The 13,774-nt window shown below is 40.1% G+C and overlaps 1 protein-coding gene across 3 annotated transcripts in view; it reads left to right on the top strand.

Moving 5' to 3' along the window:
* ldlrad3 (low density lipoprotein receptor class A domain containing 3) overlaps positions 1-13,774 on the top strand; it is a 100,149-nt gene that overhangs the window by 38,927 nt on the left and 47,448 nt on the right. For all 3 annotated transcript variants that reach the window (XM_005941755.3, XM_005941753.3, XM_005941754.2), the window contains exons 2-3: positions 1,122-1,268; positions 13,284-13,409. In XM_005941755.3, coding sequence (XP_005941817.1) covers positions 1,181-1,268; positions 13,284-13,409 — 214 coding nt within the window. In that variant the 5' untranslated portion in view covers positions 1,122-1,180. The remainder of the gene's footprint in view (positions 1-1,121; positions 1,269-13,283; positions 13,410-13,774) is intronic.

Genomic DNA, 13,774 nt, shown 5'->3' with positions numbered 1-13,774 from the left:
CAAAACACTGGGTCATCTGTTGGGTTAGATTTGCTTTGTATGCTCGGGTAGGTCAGTGATAAATGGTTTAACAATAGAATATATAAAAAACAACAACATTCCTCTGAAAATGGTCGGGTACAACAATTAAACTGGAAATGAGCAAAAACCTGCCAGTGTAAAAAGACTATTGGAAAGCCTGGAGAACTATTGCATAAAACCACTTTAAAAAATTACTGGCTTCATGAAAACAAATATGAAAAAAACTAAGGACTTAAGAGTTTGTGTAGTACTGTGCAGGTCATTCATGTATCAATATATCCCTCCATTTTATTCATTTCAGTCATGAAAATAAATTAAAAAAGAAAAAGAACCGAAAGAGCACGGTAAATAATAATTACATTTTCACATCGCTGCACTTCACAATTGGAGTCATTTGAGCTGAGGACTCCATCAGTCATTGTTCTGGTAAGCCACACTGCCATTTAAGGTGCAAAGGTCCATACGTTTTCACAGCAGCTGAACCCGTTTTAGCACTGCAGCATAAAAGTGTTCCGCGGTCTGTCTGAGACGCCTTATTACTGCCACATAGCTTTGTTTGCGAGCTAAACTGCTCACCACATAGTGTCAAACCTCAGCCAAAAGGCCGTGTCTCACATTCCAGCCCATAATGCCGCAGCTGCACTGCGTCCAGTAGAAATGCCCCAAACTGGTTCGGGGCTCATGATTACTGTGCCGACAGTGTGCTTATTTTTGTTCTGCGCGTGTGTATCGGTGCATCTGTGTAAGTCTAGGGTGAAATATGTGCTCTGTTTGTATATTAGTGTTCTTTGATGTTTGTATCTTTATCTTCCCTATCGTGATTTTCACCCACAATACTGTTAACACCGAATGACCTAGACCGCTTTTGTATTCATGAGATCTTCCTCTGTTTATTTGCTCATAGATTGATACGGCTTTTTAAATAGAGCCGCTGCCTTTTAATATTTTTCTGTCTTTAGACAATGGAGATAATAACAGATTTCCATTTTGACTCTGGTGATGAGTATCGCTGTAATGCAATCGCTCTACCTGTTTGATTTCTTTACAGAGCGAGTTTGTAATAGTCTGTCCTCTCCTCTGTTTCTCTTGTTTATCAACAGAGAGCCAGCTGCTTCCAGGGAATAACTTCACCACGGACTGCAACATCCCTGGAATCTTCATGTGTGGCGATGGCAAGTGTGTCCCAGGCGGGCGGCAGTGTAATGGACTGCCCGACTGCTTTGACAAAAGTGACGAGAAAGGCTGTCGTAAGTTCGTCATTAATAAATCCCTTTTTAACGACTAGATCCGCCTTTACAGTTGAAGCCAAATTGATTATTTAGAGTTACATCAAGTCTTCACAGCTCCTGAACTCTTTTTGCGATCCAGCAGTTGTACTTCTTCTGACCTCCCCGTCCAAAGAGCCACAAGGGCCACTTAAAACGAATTCTCTGCCAACTTAAATGAACTTCCCTCCTCAATCCTCAAATCACTCTCCCCTCAGTGCACAGCCTTCCTCTTTTTCTTCCAGACCCTTGGCCTCAGTTTAGCACCAGGATGAAATTTAATACCATCAAAGCAAAGGCCGATTACTTCTGTGCGCGCAAATAGTGGCGCGTGCATAATTCTACTGTAACACTAGAGTAATAGTTTGGTTTTGATCCTCAGTTTTAGTTGGCTTTGATCTTTCTGGTCTGTAGCTCCTCCTTTTCTCCCGCCCATCTCAGCCAGAGCTCACACAAAGATGGGATTGCTGATGAAGATCGACTTTGAGGAGCTGCCACACCAAATAGAATCCCTCATCTCCCGATATGTTCATCTCTCTGAATGTCTCGCCCTCCCGTTTTCAGTCGTCTCTGTGCACCATCCCAGTTTATCTCATCTGATCATTTTTGGCTTGTAATTTGCTTTGCAGATGCCTGTTTTCATTTAGCAAGCAATAAACCTCCTCTTAAATCTTTTTTTTGGTTTTGTTTTTCCTAACCCTGCTAATTCTCCCCCAGTTAGAAAACAAAAACAAAACATATGGTCTGCCCTCCATTCTTTGTTTTTTCCTCCTCGAACAGTCACTTCTCTCACTGTTCTCTTCTTAGCAGCTCAGGGAAAAGGCAGACGACTCTTGACAAAGGTGTGCTCCCTGGCATACAAGCACACACACACTGTCACACTACAGTCGGTAAACTTACTGTATAGGTTATTGGTTGTCTTAATTTGGAATGACTTGGAAATCTAAGATGTATATTCATAGGGAATTTTATTGTATAGACTAACCTTTTTTTTTTGTATACCTTTTGCTTGTGACGCCCTTTAACTTAAAGATAGACTGTTGCATTAATAGACGACTATACGTTCAGATTCTCATCGCTCACTGACCTTAATCTGTCAACAACTGTCAGACATGGAATACTATCATTTATGCATATGAAGTATCAGATACTTCCAGTATAATACAGCCTCTATATCATTCTGGTCAGCCACTTTCACTCCAACAACATGCAATTAGTGCTATAGTTGCAGTTGTTTTTATTTTAAACATGACAAAACTGACAAATTAAATGGGGGGAAAAAATATTTGAGGAATGTCTGGTAGCCTCTAAATGAGATAACAGATGAGGATAACATGAGCTGTCTATGATCAGGGTTAGACTAGCATAACTTGTTAGCTCAGAAAATTCTCTTGCAAGTGAATGGAGGCGTCTGCATTGGTGCTTTTCCTCAAATACATGTCATTTATAACGAGAAGCAGTATATCCATATCTGCAAACAATTTTAAACTTTGGCACAACACAAAAGGAACGAGACGCCCCACTGTGTTTGTGATTGGAGTTTGAATTCAGTTAACTTCCTTGCTGCATTCTCAAGAAAGCAGATCACTGAACTGCCAACATAAACTGAATGTATATAGTGCACGCGGTGTCTCTCGCTGACATAACATGTACTGTATGTACAATATACTGCTAAAGATTAAAACAAGTTATCACAAGGCATCACGCTCATCCTGCTTGGGCTGTCAGAGCGCTATTTGTGTTTGCTGTAGACATCTACATTATCTGCTCTGACATAAGTGGGCCTTATTATTCTCAAGTAGATGGCTAGTTGTCGTTTGGTATCACTGGCGACTGCTTCCCGAAATCCCCAGACAAACTTCTGGCTCCATTAGGGGCTCTGCAGAGACAGACAGACAGATGGAGGGATCGGAAACAAGGGAGTAAGAGAAAGAGAGGGGGCAAAAAGGGGGACTCATTATTGTGGCTTCAGCAAGACTTCTGTCAGGATGTGTATTATCTAAGGAGAACACAGTGCCTGGAAACTTTGTGACTGCAGCTATGCATTCTCTGCAGGTTGACTTATAATTAGACACCCCCTCTAAGAAAACACAAATAAACTCAGTTATGGGTATATGTGGTAGGTTTGTTGACTCTGTTTGCTTTCCTTCTGTCGTTGAGACATAAGGGTAGTTTTTTTTCGAGAGCATACTTCTCAGAAAAACACATTCTAAATATTACTATCATTACAAATGATTGCTGCAAGGCTTGCTTTCTTTATATTTATAGTATCATAAATCTCTAGGGTGTCCAGTGTCCATCCGCTGCCCTTTGCACTCATAGTCATTACCATGGAGGCAGAGCAGTGTTGACTACTACTGGATATTAAATTTCCTTCCATCTGTAATGTGAGCAGATGGCTTTTGTCAAAAGGTTTCCATAAATACACGCCTTAATTGTTGATACGTGTCGATGTCTACATCATTTCTGTCTCTTGGCCCATTTTAAGTATCACACTAGTGGATTAAGAAAGAACAACAAAACAATTCAATTCTCTTCTTTGTGTGCCTCATAAGCATGGAAAGATTGTGCTTTGCAGGCATGCATATATTTGGTGACTTTGTGTTGTGTTTATTTTTGCCATATGTGTGACCATATAAAATTCTCTGTTACATTTTTTTTTTTTTGTGCCGCAGAGGAGTGCCTATTTTTATCTCATTCATTTGCAGAAGACAGCTGTACTCAGAAAGTAGATCCCGCATAAGCCCCTGCTCTTTAGCCAACAGATTGTGCTGAAGTCTCTCACCAAGGAATACTTATCCTGTACCTGAGGTAAAGGTCATATGTGGGGACATCCCCCTGGTGTCTCATTAATGAGCATTTTATTTTTGAACACCATGTAGCTAATGGGAAACACAAGAGACAACAAATCAGTCTCAACTCGTTCTGATATCTTCAACATAAAACATGAACATAGTTTTTAAAAACACAAGCGTATACACTCATGCTGGTGTGCAGTGGCCCAATCAGTAAGAAAAAAAAAAAACTATTTTGGAAGATGGATCCACCTACACATGAACTTAGGACGACATTTTCTAGGAGAGTTTGATTTTTTTGCCAGCAGTTGTTTTGCTTCCAAAATAAACTTCTTTCTGCCTTATTTATTGACCTGGTTACATTTTATTCCAGTGTTGATACCAGTTAGACGGTTCGCATTTGCATTTGCATGTTCTTTTCTCAATCCTTTATTTATTTGTAGATATATCTCATTATGTCACAGCTGTCAGCTCAGGAATTGTAAAGCCACTCCTGTGTTCCTCCCAAACCCCACTGCTCCTCTGCTGTTTGTTTGTTCTTCCAGTCCCCTGTAGCACAATGGTCAACTGGATTTGTGTAAATACTTTTTGCTGGCTCTTAAATAACAGTTTTGGCTGAGGGAAAAAGGCAATATCTCCAGCCTGAGTCTTATTTCATTTAAGATGAATCTTATTGTATTTCCGCCTCACTAGTTGAGGCCAGGACCCTCTAAAGTATTGTTTTGATCGAGCCTTTTTTCTCCTGGAGTGCAACCTCTACTTTGCTGTACATTAAATTAATTACATTTTAGATTAAAACATGTCATTTGTAATTTGTCTCTTTTTTGCAGTTATTCAGTCCTGGGGATCTGCCATCTATGGGCAGTGCTTGTGTATATATGTATGTCGGCAGATTAAAGGGGTCTTTAAACTGAGATTCAGAGGCAGGCTGTTGAATAATTCCTCACACAAAGAGGTCAGAAGTACCATCCTGCTCTCTGGTGTCCATAGCGCCAGCCCGGGAGAGTGTTAGACGAAATGGATGCTGACAGACGAGAGAAGGAGGAGAGCTGACTGAGCTCACTGGGCCTCAGAGCCAGGATTAGCCTCTTTGCCCTTGTCTGGACAGGACATGAGTAGACGAGAGAGGACGGATACATAGCAGGGCCAAAAGGGTGAGTGGACGTGATTTAGAACGCAAGAAGTGTAGAATCAAAGACGCAGACACAGAAATGTAGTTAGGAGAAAGAGAAAAGACGGAGAAGTGCATTTCAAAGCAATGATTGTTCTGAACTAGTGGCCCTGCAGGCTGAGGCTCTGGCCTCTCTGTGTGGGAGAGTTCACATATTCCGAACTCTGCACTCACAAACTTCTCTGAAACTTCTATGCTGCTTTGAACTACAGGGCCCAACAGGAAGGCCACTGGCCATACCGAAAGGCTGCGCATCTCCTAATTCAATGCTTAAACACAAGTGGTTTGCATGGCAGCATGCCTTTAATTAGGGCGATAACTCTGATAACTCTTCACTGCTTGAACTGGATCTTGAACATTTGTAATTGTTGCACAGTGGGTCAATTAAAATCAAGCTATGAGGGGGGAAAACACTTCACTAGAACTTCTGCCCAAATATAAATAATAAAATCAGGGAGCTATTCAGAAGTTGTTTAATGTGAAACAGAGTACACAAGCCAACAGTTACTGTAAAAACCAAAAGGGCTATTACTACAGCTAACTGAGCTGAGCTACAATACCATTCATTTGTCATGCCAATCAGTAAAGCTTGGTTTATGCCTTACATTTAGCAGCAGATGTGTTTGACATCTTTAAACAATATTAACTTAAATCTGTCTGTTATTCCAGACATGCTTGAAACTTTTACTTGTGAACTGTAGCCTCACACGTGGTGTGCTATTGAAGTCTCTATTAAGACTCTATTAACAGTGCAAAAATCACTATTTCAAGTTTTAATTTTTTGTTCCACTTTTTATTGATCCACTCTGATCTTCATAACATTTAGGAGCAAAATAAACTCCTCAGTTTATTGGATTAAATGAATATTAAAGCCGGGACCAACATCAATAGTGCTGTTGTTTGTTTTTTGTGTGTACTGGCCTTCGCACAAAATACTAATGACATCCCGAGTTCAAAAGAACCACTAAACGCTCATCAGCAACAAAGCTCTCCACATCAGTAGGGTTGATTGTCTCTACAAAGATTCCTGACACAGAATGGTTCTTTACCAAACTCTTCGTGGGTATATAAGGTTTGGCTAAGATTAGGACTGTGTGCGTTTACACGATAAGAAAAGTAACCAGTTTGCCTAATTTTAACACAAGAGCAATGTAAAGTTGGGCACATGCTCCCAGCTTTACATGACAGTGTTTCTATACTGTATGTGGCTCGTTTGTGTGTGTTTAATTTATGAGGACAGACTAGAAAGATATGCAGGTGACTTCAGTTATTAATAGTGTGAATGATTTATGTGCCAATTACTTGTTTATGATGCTTAAGCCAAGATCGAGCTTAGTTTAAATAGTTTCCTAATATTGTAAAGCAAAATGTAAATGTTGTTTTATTACTGCAAATGTAATTAAAGGCTTAACAACAGATGCTCAAAGCCAACAGAAATGAAATGGTGCTTTTACTTCACCATCAGTTGAGCTCACCTGACCTCTGTTTGCCATTAAATCACAATCACGTCACAAACTATTGCAAACAAATTGTTGGAACTTGTGTAAGAAATCCTTTCTGTGACTAAGGTAAGTGGCTAAGTGGGTTGTCTGCCAACTGGAAGGCTGGTGGATCGATTCTCCAGCTACTACAGTCTGTATGCTAAAGTCAACTAGAACAGGAGCTACATGTACACGCCTACCTGTGCAGTGCTAATAATAGTAACTCTTAATGCGACATGGACAATGCAACATGCAACATTTTTCCCACATCGGACTGGTGATTCACAATACAGTTTTTCTAGCTCCACACTGCTTTTAATATATATATATTAAAGTATATTTGATATCACATCTACTCAAAATATCAGGGTTTTTTCTGTCATTTCACCTTTTTTATGAATTGCCAATCAGTTTGTTCCTAGTGATGTCTTAGTGGTTATTGGAGTTACAAATGTTTTGACCCCAGTCAAAAGCAAAATTCTGCCTATGCAGTATTAATAAATTAATGTATTTATTTAGTTGTTTCGTTTTTTTCATGAGTCCTCAATCATATAGTTTCAACACTGCCTGGAGGAAAACTCCACCTGCTGATGTGACTGCAGTGCTTGGCCTGAAAAAGGTGTTACCTCTGCTCCCGAATCACAAACGGGAAGGTAGAAACTGTTTGCTCCTCCTGTCACATGCCAGCATGTCCTGAGCATAGCATGAGGTAAACTGTGTGCTATAACTGCCTGTTGTTTGTGTTTAGCTTCAGTTGCTTTGAATCGTTTCCTCTCCCTGGACAAGCTAGAGCTCGGTTTGCATTGCCAGCAATAAATCAGACTCATTCCCAGTGGATGCTCAGGTCCACCGCTCTCCCCTTTGTCACAGATTTTTTTCATAATAATTAAGGGGGGGAATTTCTAGGCCTAGCCGAAGGAGGTGGTTTTCGGATCTCAGGATTTTGACTCTGCTTCTCACAAATAATGTGGTTTTCTTGACTTCATCAAACCATGACCTCCAGCTTGTAGCTGAGCATGAAGTGTCAGGAACAAGATTTAGCACCCCCGATTCTGAGGCCACGGTTCTTAGCTGGACAAAGGTGGAGTGTCCACTCTAGGTCAGGAACAAGTTGATGCCTCAAGAGGAGGAGCATTCTGAGGTCTTATTTACGAGTGAGGGAAGAGTTGAGAGTGAGTGTAACAGATGGATTTGTGCAGCTTCTTTAGTAATTGGAATGCTGTACCAATCTTCTGTAGTGTGACAGTGAAGCTGTCAACTCATAGATCAGTCTACATTCCTACCCTAACCTGTGGTCACAAGTTCTGGCTAGTGACAAAAAAATAAGATTGCAGATATAAGCAGTGGGAATGAGCTTCCTCCAGAGGGTGTCATGTGGGAGGGACTTGGATTAGAGCCAGTAGTCTTCTGTTTTGAAATGTTCAAATTGAGGAGCAGGCTACCTCTTGGGTAGCCAGGTGTTTCAGGCATGACCTAGTATCAAAAATTAAACTAAGAAGGAAGAAGAAGAATAAAGTGGGCTTTGGAGTGTCAAGTCTTGGTTCTAGAATGACTTTGAGAAATCTGTAGTCACAAATATCCAGTTTGGTTTCCAATATAAATATCATGCATCCCGAGAGGGGTCGGTCTTGGTATCAGCCTACCCGATGAAAAAGAAATGAGAAATAAAATATTAAAATATAAAGAATTTAGAAGATGGAAAACAGACAAAGGTTTAATGGGTCAGAGTCTGGTGGATTCCATGAGCTTAATGGTTGATTAATCAATAAGCTGGTGTAGTTGATACCAAGGAACGGGGCTGAAATATTTATTAGGTTCCTGCATGAAGTCTTTCACTCTGGTGCCGTGTCTTTCTTCTTCTCTGACTCTTTGTTCACTTTCGACTGAACGCTATCCTTGTTCCATCGATTTTCACAAATGAGCCAAAATGATTGCTGCTGATGCTTCAAAGGAATAAGAAATGCTGTCTTGTCATTTTAGAACACATTGTTGGACACTATCAGTTCAAACGAGCCAATTTTAGCAGTATGTTGCTTTCTATGATGAATATTGCAGCAGCGTTATTATCTGACAGATCGTGCGCTGCTTTTTCACCATATGCCCTTGCTTCTCTTCCCTTTATTGGAATTTGTTGAAATATCACTGATATTTTACACACGCCTTCGCTGTGTGGTATACGAGCCGTTCTCGCTACCCCATCTAGCACAAAGTTTGATGGCTTTGCAGAACACCATTGGTCCGTAAACACTTAAGATGAAGGCAGCTCTATAATGTTGCAGTGCCCCTCACGGAGTGCTATTGTATTGTACAAAAGAGTGTGCAGGGCTTAGACAGTGAAATGTACAGTGCAATGTAGGGATTATTTTGATCCCTAGGCCCACTGCACTGAAACTACCCATGCACTTTTTGCTTGCACCCCGACTCCATTACCTATTGATTTCTTCCTTTCAGAAATACTCTGCAAGGTCAGAGAAACCTTTGAAGTCATCAGTCTTTTCTACTCTTAGTTTCTGTTCTCTCCTCACTCCAAGTGTTTTCCTTCTTGTTAGTCTCTTCAGCGAGACCTTCTCCTTACTCTGTCAGTCATGCATGCCCATCATGGCTGCGACTACCTGAGCTGAACATTCTGTTCTCTGAAGAACCAATCAGGGGAGAATAATTTAAGGGCATAGAGGCGCACACCGGGGGAAGAGCAAAAGCATGCCATCGCCAACAGGGTTGTCGGATTCCACCCGACATGAACAGTGAAGCCACAGGGGAGGTAAATATAAAGAGCAGTGCTCTGTTTTAGTTTCTGTTGCATCATCCAATGATTTAAGTACAAAATATGCCACGGTGCTACAAATCCAGGTCAGGATTTGAACTACGATTAACCTGTAGATTATGAAAAAGGGGGAAAAAACAAGTCTTCTTTTATTTATTTACCTTTAAGTTAAAATGAAAAGACAGTTGTTACATAGGTGTTTAGCAGAAGTATACTTTTTAATAAAAATGTCAAGCATTATGTGCAATTGCATATATCAGACAACAAAAAACAGAGACATGTTTGTGTTTTTGCGCCTGTGTTTGTGTGTCCTCCACCTGTGAGCTTCAGTGTGAACCAGGCATGTTTTTCTGCAAGTGGTAGTCTTACTTCACGAAATCTGCTCGACTGCTTACCCCATTCGTTTTCATTTGTGCTGCTCAGCTGAACACTGGAACTAAGTTTGGAAGCCACTGAACACCCTGTCTGCTTTTCGTAAACAAACTTCTACAAAGGCTTAGAGGAGCGAGAGAAAATTTGGCACAAAAGTAAAGCAGTAAACAGTGATGACAGAAGGGATGAAGGCAGGATGAAATCGATGCTTATACAATGTAAATTGAAGAGTGTAGCAGAGGACCTGAAATCAATCAGCATTACCTGGATCAGCAGCGGTATTTAAAGTTGAACTGCTAATGCCCGGGATATATGGTTTTGTGTTGCCATCTCTTCCACTCTAGTTTGATGGGTCTAATTAAGTTTTTGCATTTTTGCTTCATAAACAGCTTGGCTTAGGCTATGAGGGGATATGCAACCCAAAAACACAGCTAAGCACATTAGCTATATCTGTCCAGCCAGCTGTGTTTGTCCCACCCACCAATTCCCCTTCATAAGCTTGCCCTTGATGTGACTTTTAAGTTAATTTTGTGCACAGACGCTGGGTCGGAAGAATCCTAGCCAGCTGGATAAGTGGTAATTAGGATTCACATGAATCTCAGAGCAATAACATTTCTTTCTTATGTATAGAAATAGAAAAGAAAATTGGTAAAAGAAGAAACACCAGTGTAAATGAATACAAATAGATAACAAAGGATTATGTTTCCTTTGTTTGTGGCCAGCAGAATCTCACTTTAACCCCCAGCAGGAGCTCGTGTTTTTGTTTTATTACTAATCTTTTAATATCCCTGAAAGCTACAGAAGAAGACTTTTATGAATGTGATATGCTGCACAAAATGAGATTTGGGTGTTTAGGGACTCTGCTGGCCAGGTAAACAAAGGTTTCCCAGACTATAGACACATAGATCGGGCACTATCCCAGCTTCCTCCCGCATCCAGAGGATTACATTTCATCCTGGAGATGGGTGCTCCAAGGCCTTGTGGTTATTGCGCCTTGCCCTCCCTGCTGCTACACATAATCGCCACAGCTTGAAAGAGCTCATAAATCAGGCTACCGCAATAAATTGTAGAGGGAAAAATGTGCACCCCTGGCATTTGAAGCAGCACATTGCCAGCCTATGAGCGAGCCATTTCTACCCACCGCATTCAACACAGGGAAACAAAACACATAGAAGGTTTGGTGGCTTTCTTTGACATTTCTAGCATGCCCACTCACTTCCTCCTCCCTGTGTGTTTGTATGTGTGGGTTGCTCCATCCTTCTGTTGTTTCCAAGTGTTCATAAAATGTATCATGCTACTTCCTCACTGGCATGCGTCTCTGTTATTTACCAAAGCATCATAACAATGTCTTAGTTGTAATTCTTAGATTTTCTTTTCTCTGTCTTTAGTAAATACTGTTACAATGAGAGCAGCTCTGATTAGAAGTCAGATTTCCAAATGCCAGCTTTACTTAAATGCTTATTATTGGAAGGGAAAAATGCATCCAGTAGGTAATCAAAAAAAAAAAAAAAAAGTCTCGAATAGGGAAACACAAGTCTGAAACATTGTATTTTATAATAATATAACTCAGTAATGCAAACTGTAAATATAGCAACCATGGTTTTCTTGCAGCAATGTGTGTGTGTATTTCCTGGTTGGAATCCGACTTCTACAGTAACTTTGCAGGGTCTTTTCTGATGTCTTTGCTTGTATCTACCTGTTATCTTGCTTTTCTTCTTCTGCCAGGGAAGATCAATGAGTTTGAGGTAAAAAGCTAGGGCTTGGTGCTTAACTGAGGTTGCCAGGCATTGATGTTCTGCAAGCTCTTCACTCAGTCTCAGGGCTGTCCTGAGAGATAAGGCCCATGGCCTGCTTAGGCTGATCAATGACAGAATCCATACAAACCCTCTCCCACACGATTTACTTTCTTTGTCATTAACTGATTTTTTTTCTCTCCTCTTATCAGTACTCTTTGGTCAAGATCTTACCCATTATGTGTCATAATTGTGGAAATGGGAGTATTAGCAATGCAGAACAAAATGGGCTACCTTTTAATGATTCTTTATCCGTAAGCAACTGTTTGAACATTATATAATATTGAATGGCTGTGTGTCTTTGAATGTTAGAACACGCAGGTATAAAGTTAGGTCTTGACATTTTTGGACAATGACAATTTTTAACTGCAGTAGATATGAAAAGGAACAAATGCAAATGAAATACAGACTGTCAGCTTTTAAATTATCATGATCATACATAAGCTGTTATTTTTTAATACTTTGAAGAAATCTTTTAGAGGCAATGACTATCAAGCCAAGGAACCATGGATGTCACCAAAATGAGTTTTTCTCCATTGTGATGTTTTGCTGAACCTTTTCCTGCATCCGTCTTTGGTTATTGTTTGATCATGGGTTAATTTCCCCTTAGTTTTACCTGTTTACCAAGTGAAATGTCTTCTAGATCAGGTTGAAATCAGATGACTGACTTGGGCAACTGAAAATATTCCATTACTATTGGATCTCTATTTGCACTGTCCAGTCGGTTATGCTTAATTAGGATGCATCTGTTTAAAATGGATAGCCCTAAACACTTTGGGATAACTTTGGAATATAACCAGTAAGAACTAGTGACCCGTTGCCATTGGAAACCACTAACTTTGCTGTTTTTTTTACAGATGATTATGTTTCTGATAATAAGCCATAACATCCACATTTTTTGTGTCGTTCTGTTACAGGCTAATCTGATCACCTGGCAGATGAAAAGCTATGTTTTGACGTGTGTGTGTTTATTTGGCAAAGTCTAATTTGGCCTTTCTTTCGGTGAGACTGATCATTGGTTTGTACCTTGTGCTGAGCCTCTTTGTTTCCCTTATTAAATCCTGAATATTGTGATGGGAATTTTCTTTAGCATATGACCGATGCTGTGATCATTACTGTTGATTTCAAATAAAATCTAGACCATATGCTGTTGAGTTCACCATTGTGTTGTTTTTCACAGATTGTGCCAAACTGTTGATTTGGCCAGTTCTAGAGTTATGTTACATTAAACTGCTTTAAAGTGGATAGTTCAAATACATTTCAAGCCTCCGAAAGTAGAGGACTATGGTTTAAGAAGTGTTTTTGTTCAACACTTTGAAGCAAAGATAAAGCGTATGCACTGATTTTATTCCTCTTCCTGTGTCCTGATTGTTTCATTTTAAATCTATCATGGTGTTCTAGAAAGGAAAAATTGTGTAAGTGTCACAAAAACACATGGACCTAAGTGTAATACAAGCACTGTCTCCTAGTGAAGGTCTCTCTTTTACCTTGTTCATCACAGCCAAGGCAAATGCTGTCATAAAACATGATGTCTGAAAGATTTCTGCACCGTCTCTGCATCATGCACACACTAATTCATTGTTCTGTTTTTCACCACTTCCCCCAACCCTTATATCTTTAGCTAAGGTCAAGTCAAAGTGTTCTCCTACATTCTTTGCCTGCGCTAACGGTGTCCACTGCATCATTGGACGCTTCCGCTGCAACGGCTTCAGTGATTGTCCTGATGGGAGTGACGAGGAAAACTGCAGTAAGTCTCACATGACACCCAGATCCATGGATCTGTGGCCAGATGATGCCATGTCTTGTTTATATCAAAGCAGATCTAAGCAACATATGGAATATATATGTTGTATGTCTTATGTTCCTCTGGTGGAGCTTCATCAAATCTGAGAAAATAACCCTGACGTCACCATCAGAGTTATGTTTAATGGGCTTGAAGTCTATAAATTTCGAACAGGTTAAAGGAAAAAAATGCAGGCTCCATTCACTGAAAAAAATATGTTGTTGGATTTACTTAATTCAATGGTGGACATTTGTTGCACACAGATGTTTTGCTTTGGCAGCAACTTAAACAATTGAGTTAAATTAACACAATTTATTCATGTTCAATAA

The sequence above is a fragment of the Haplochromis burtoni genome, unplaced genomic scaffold (assembly GCF_018398535.1).
Source record: "Haplochromis burtoni strain Fernald_Lab_line unplaced genomic scaffold, NCSU_Asbu1 Contig_322, whole genome shotgun sequence".
Lineage (NCBI taxonomy): Eukaryota > Metazoa > Chordata > Actinopteri > Cichliformes > Cichlidae > Haplochromis > Haplochromis burtoni.
Note: the sequence above shows the minus strand (reverse complement) of the source record. Positions and strands in the feature narration are given on the sequence as shown.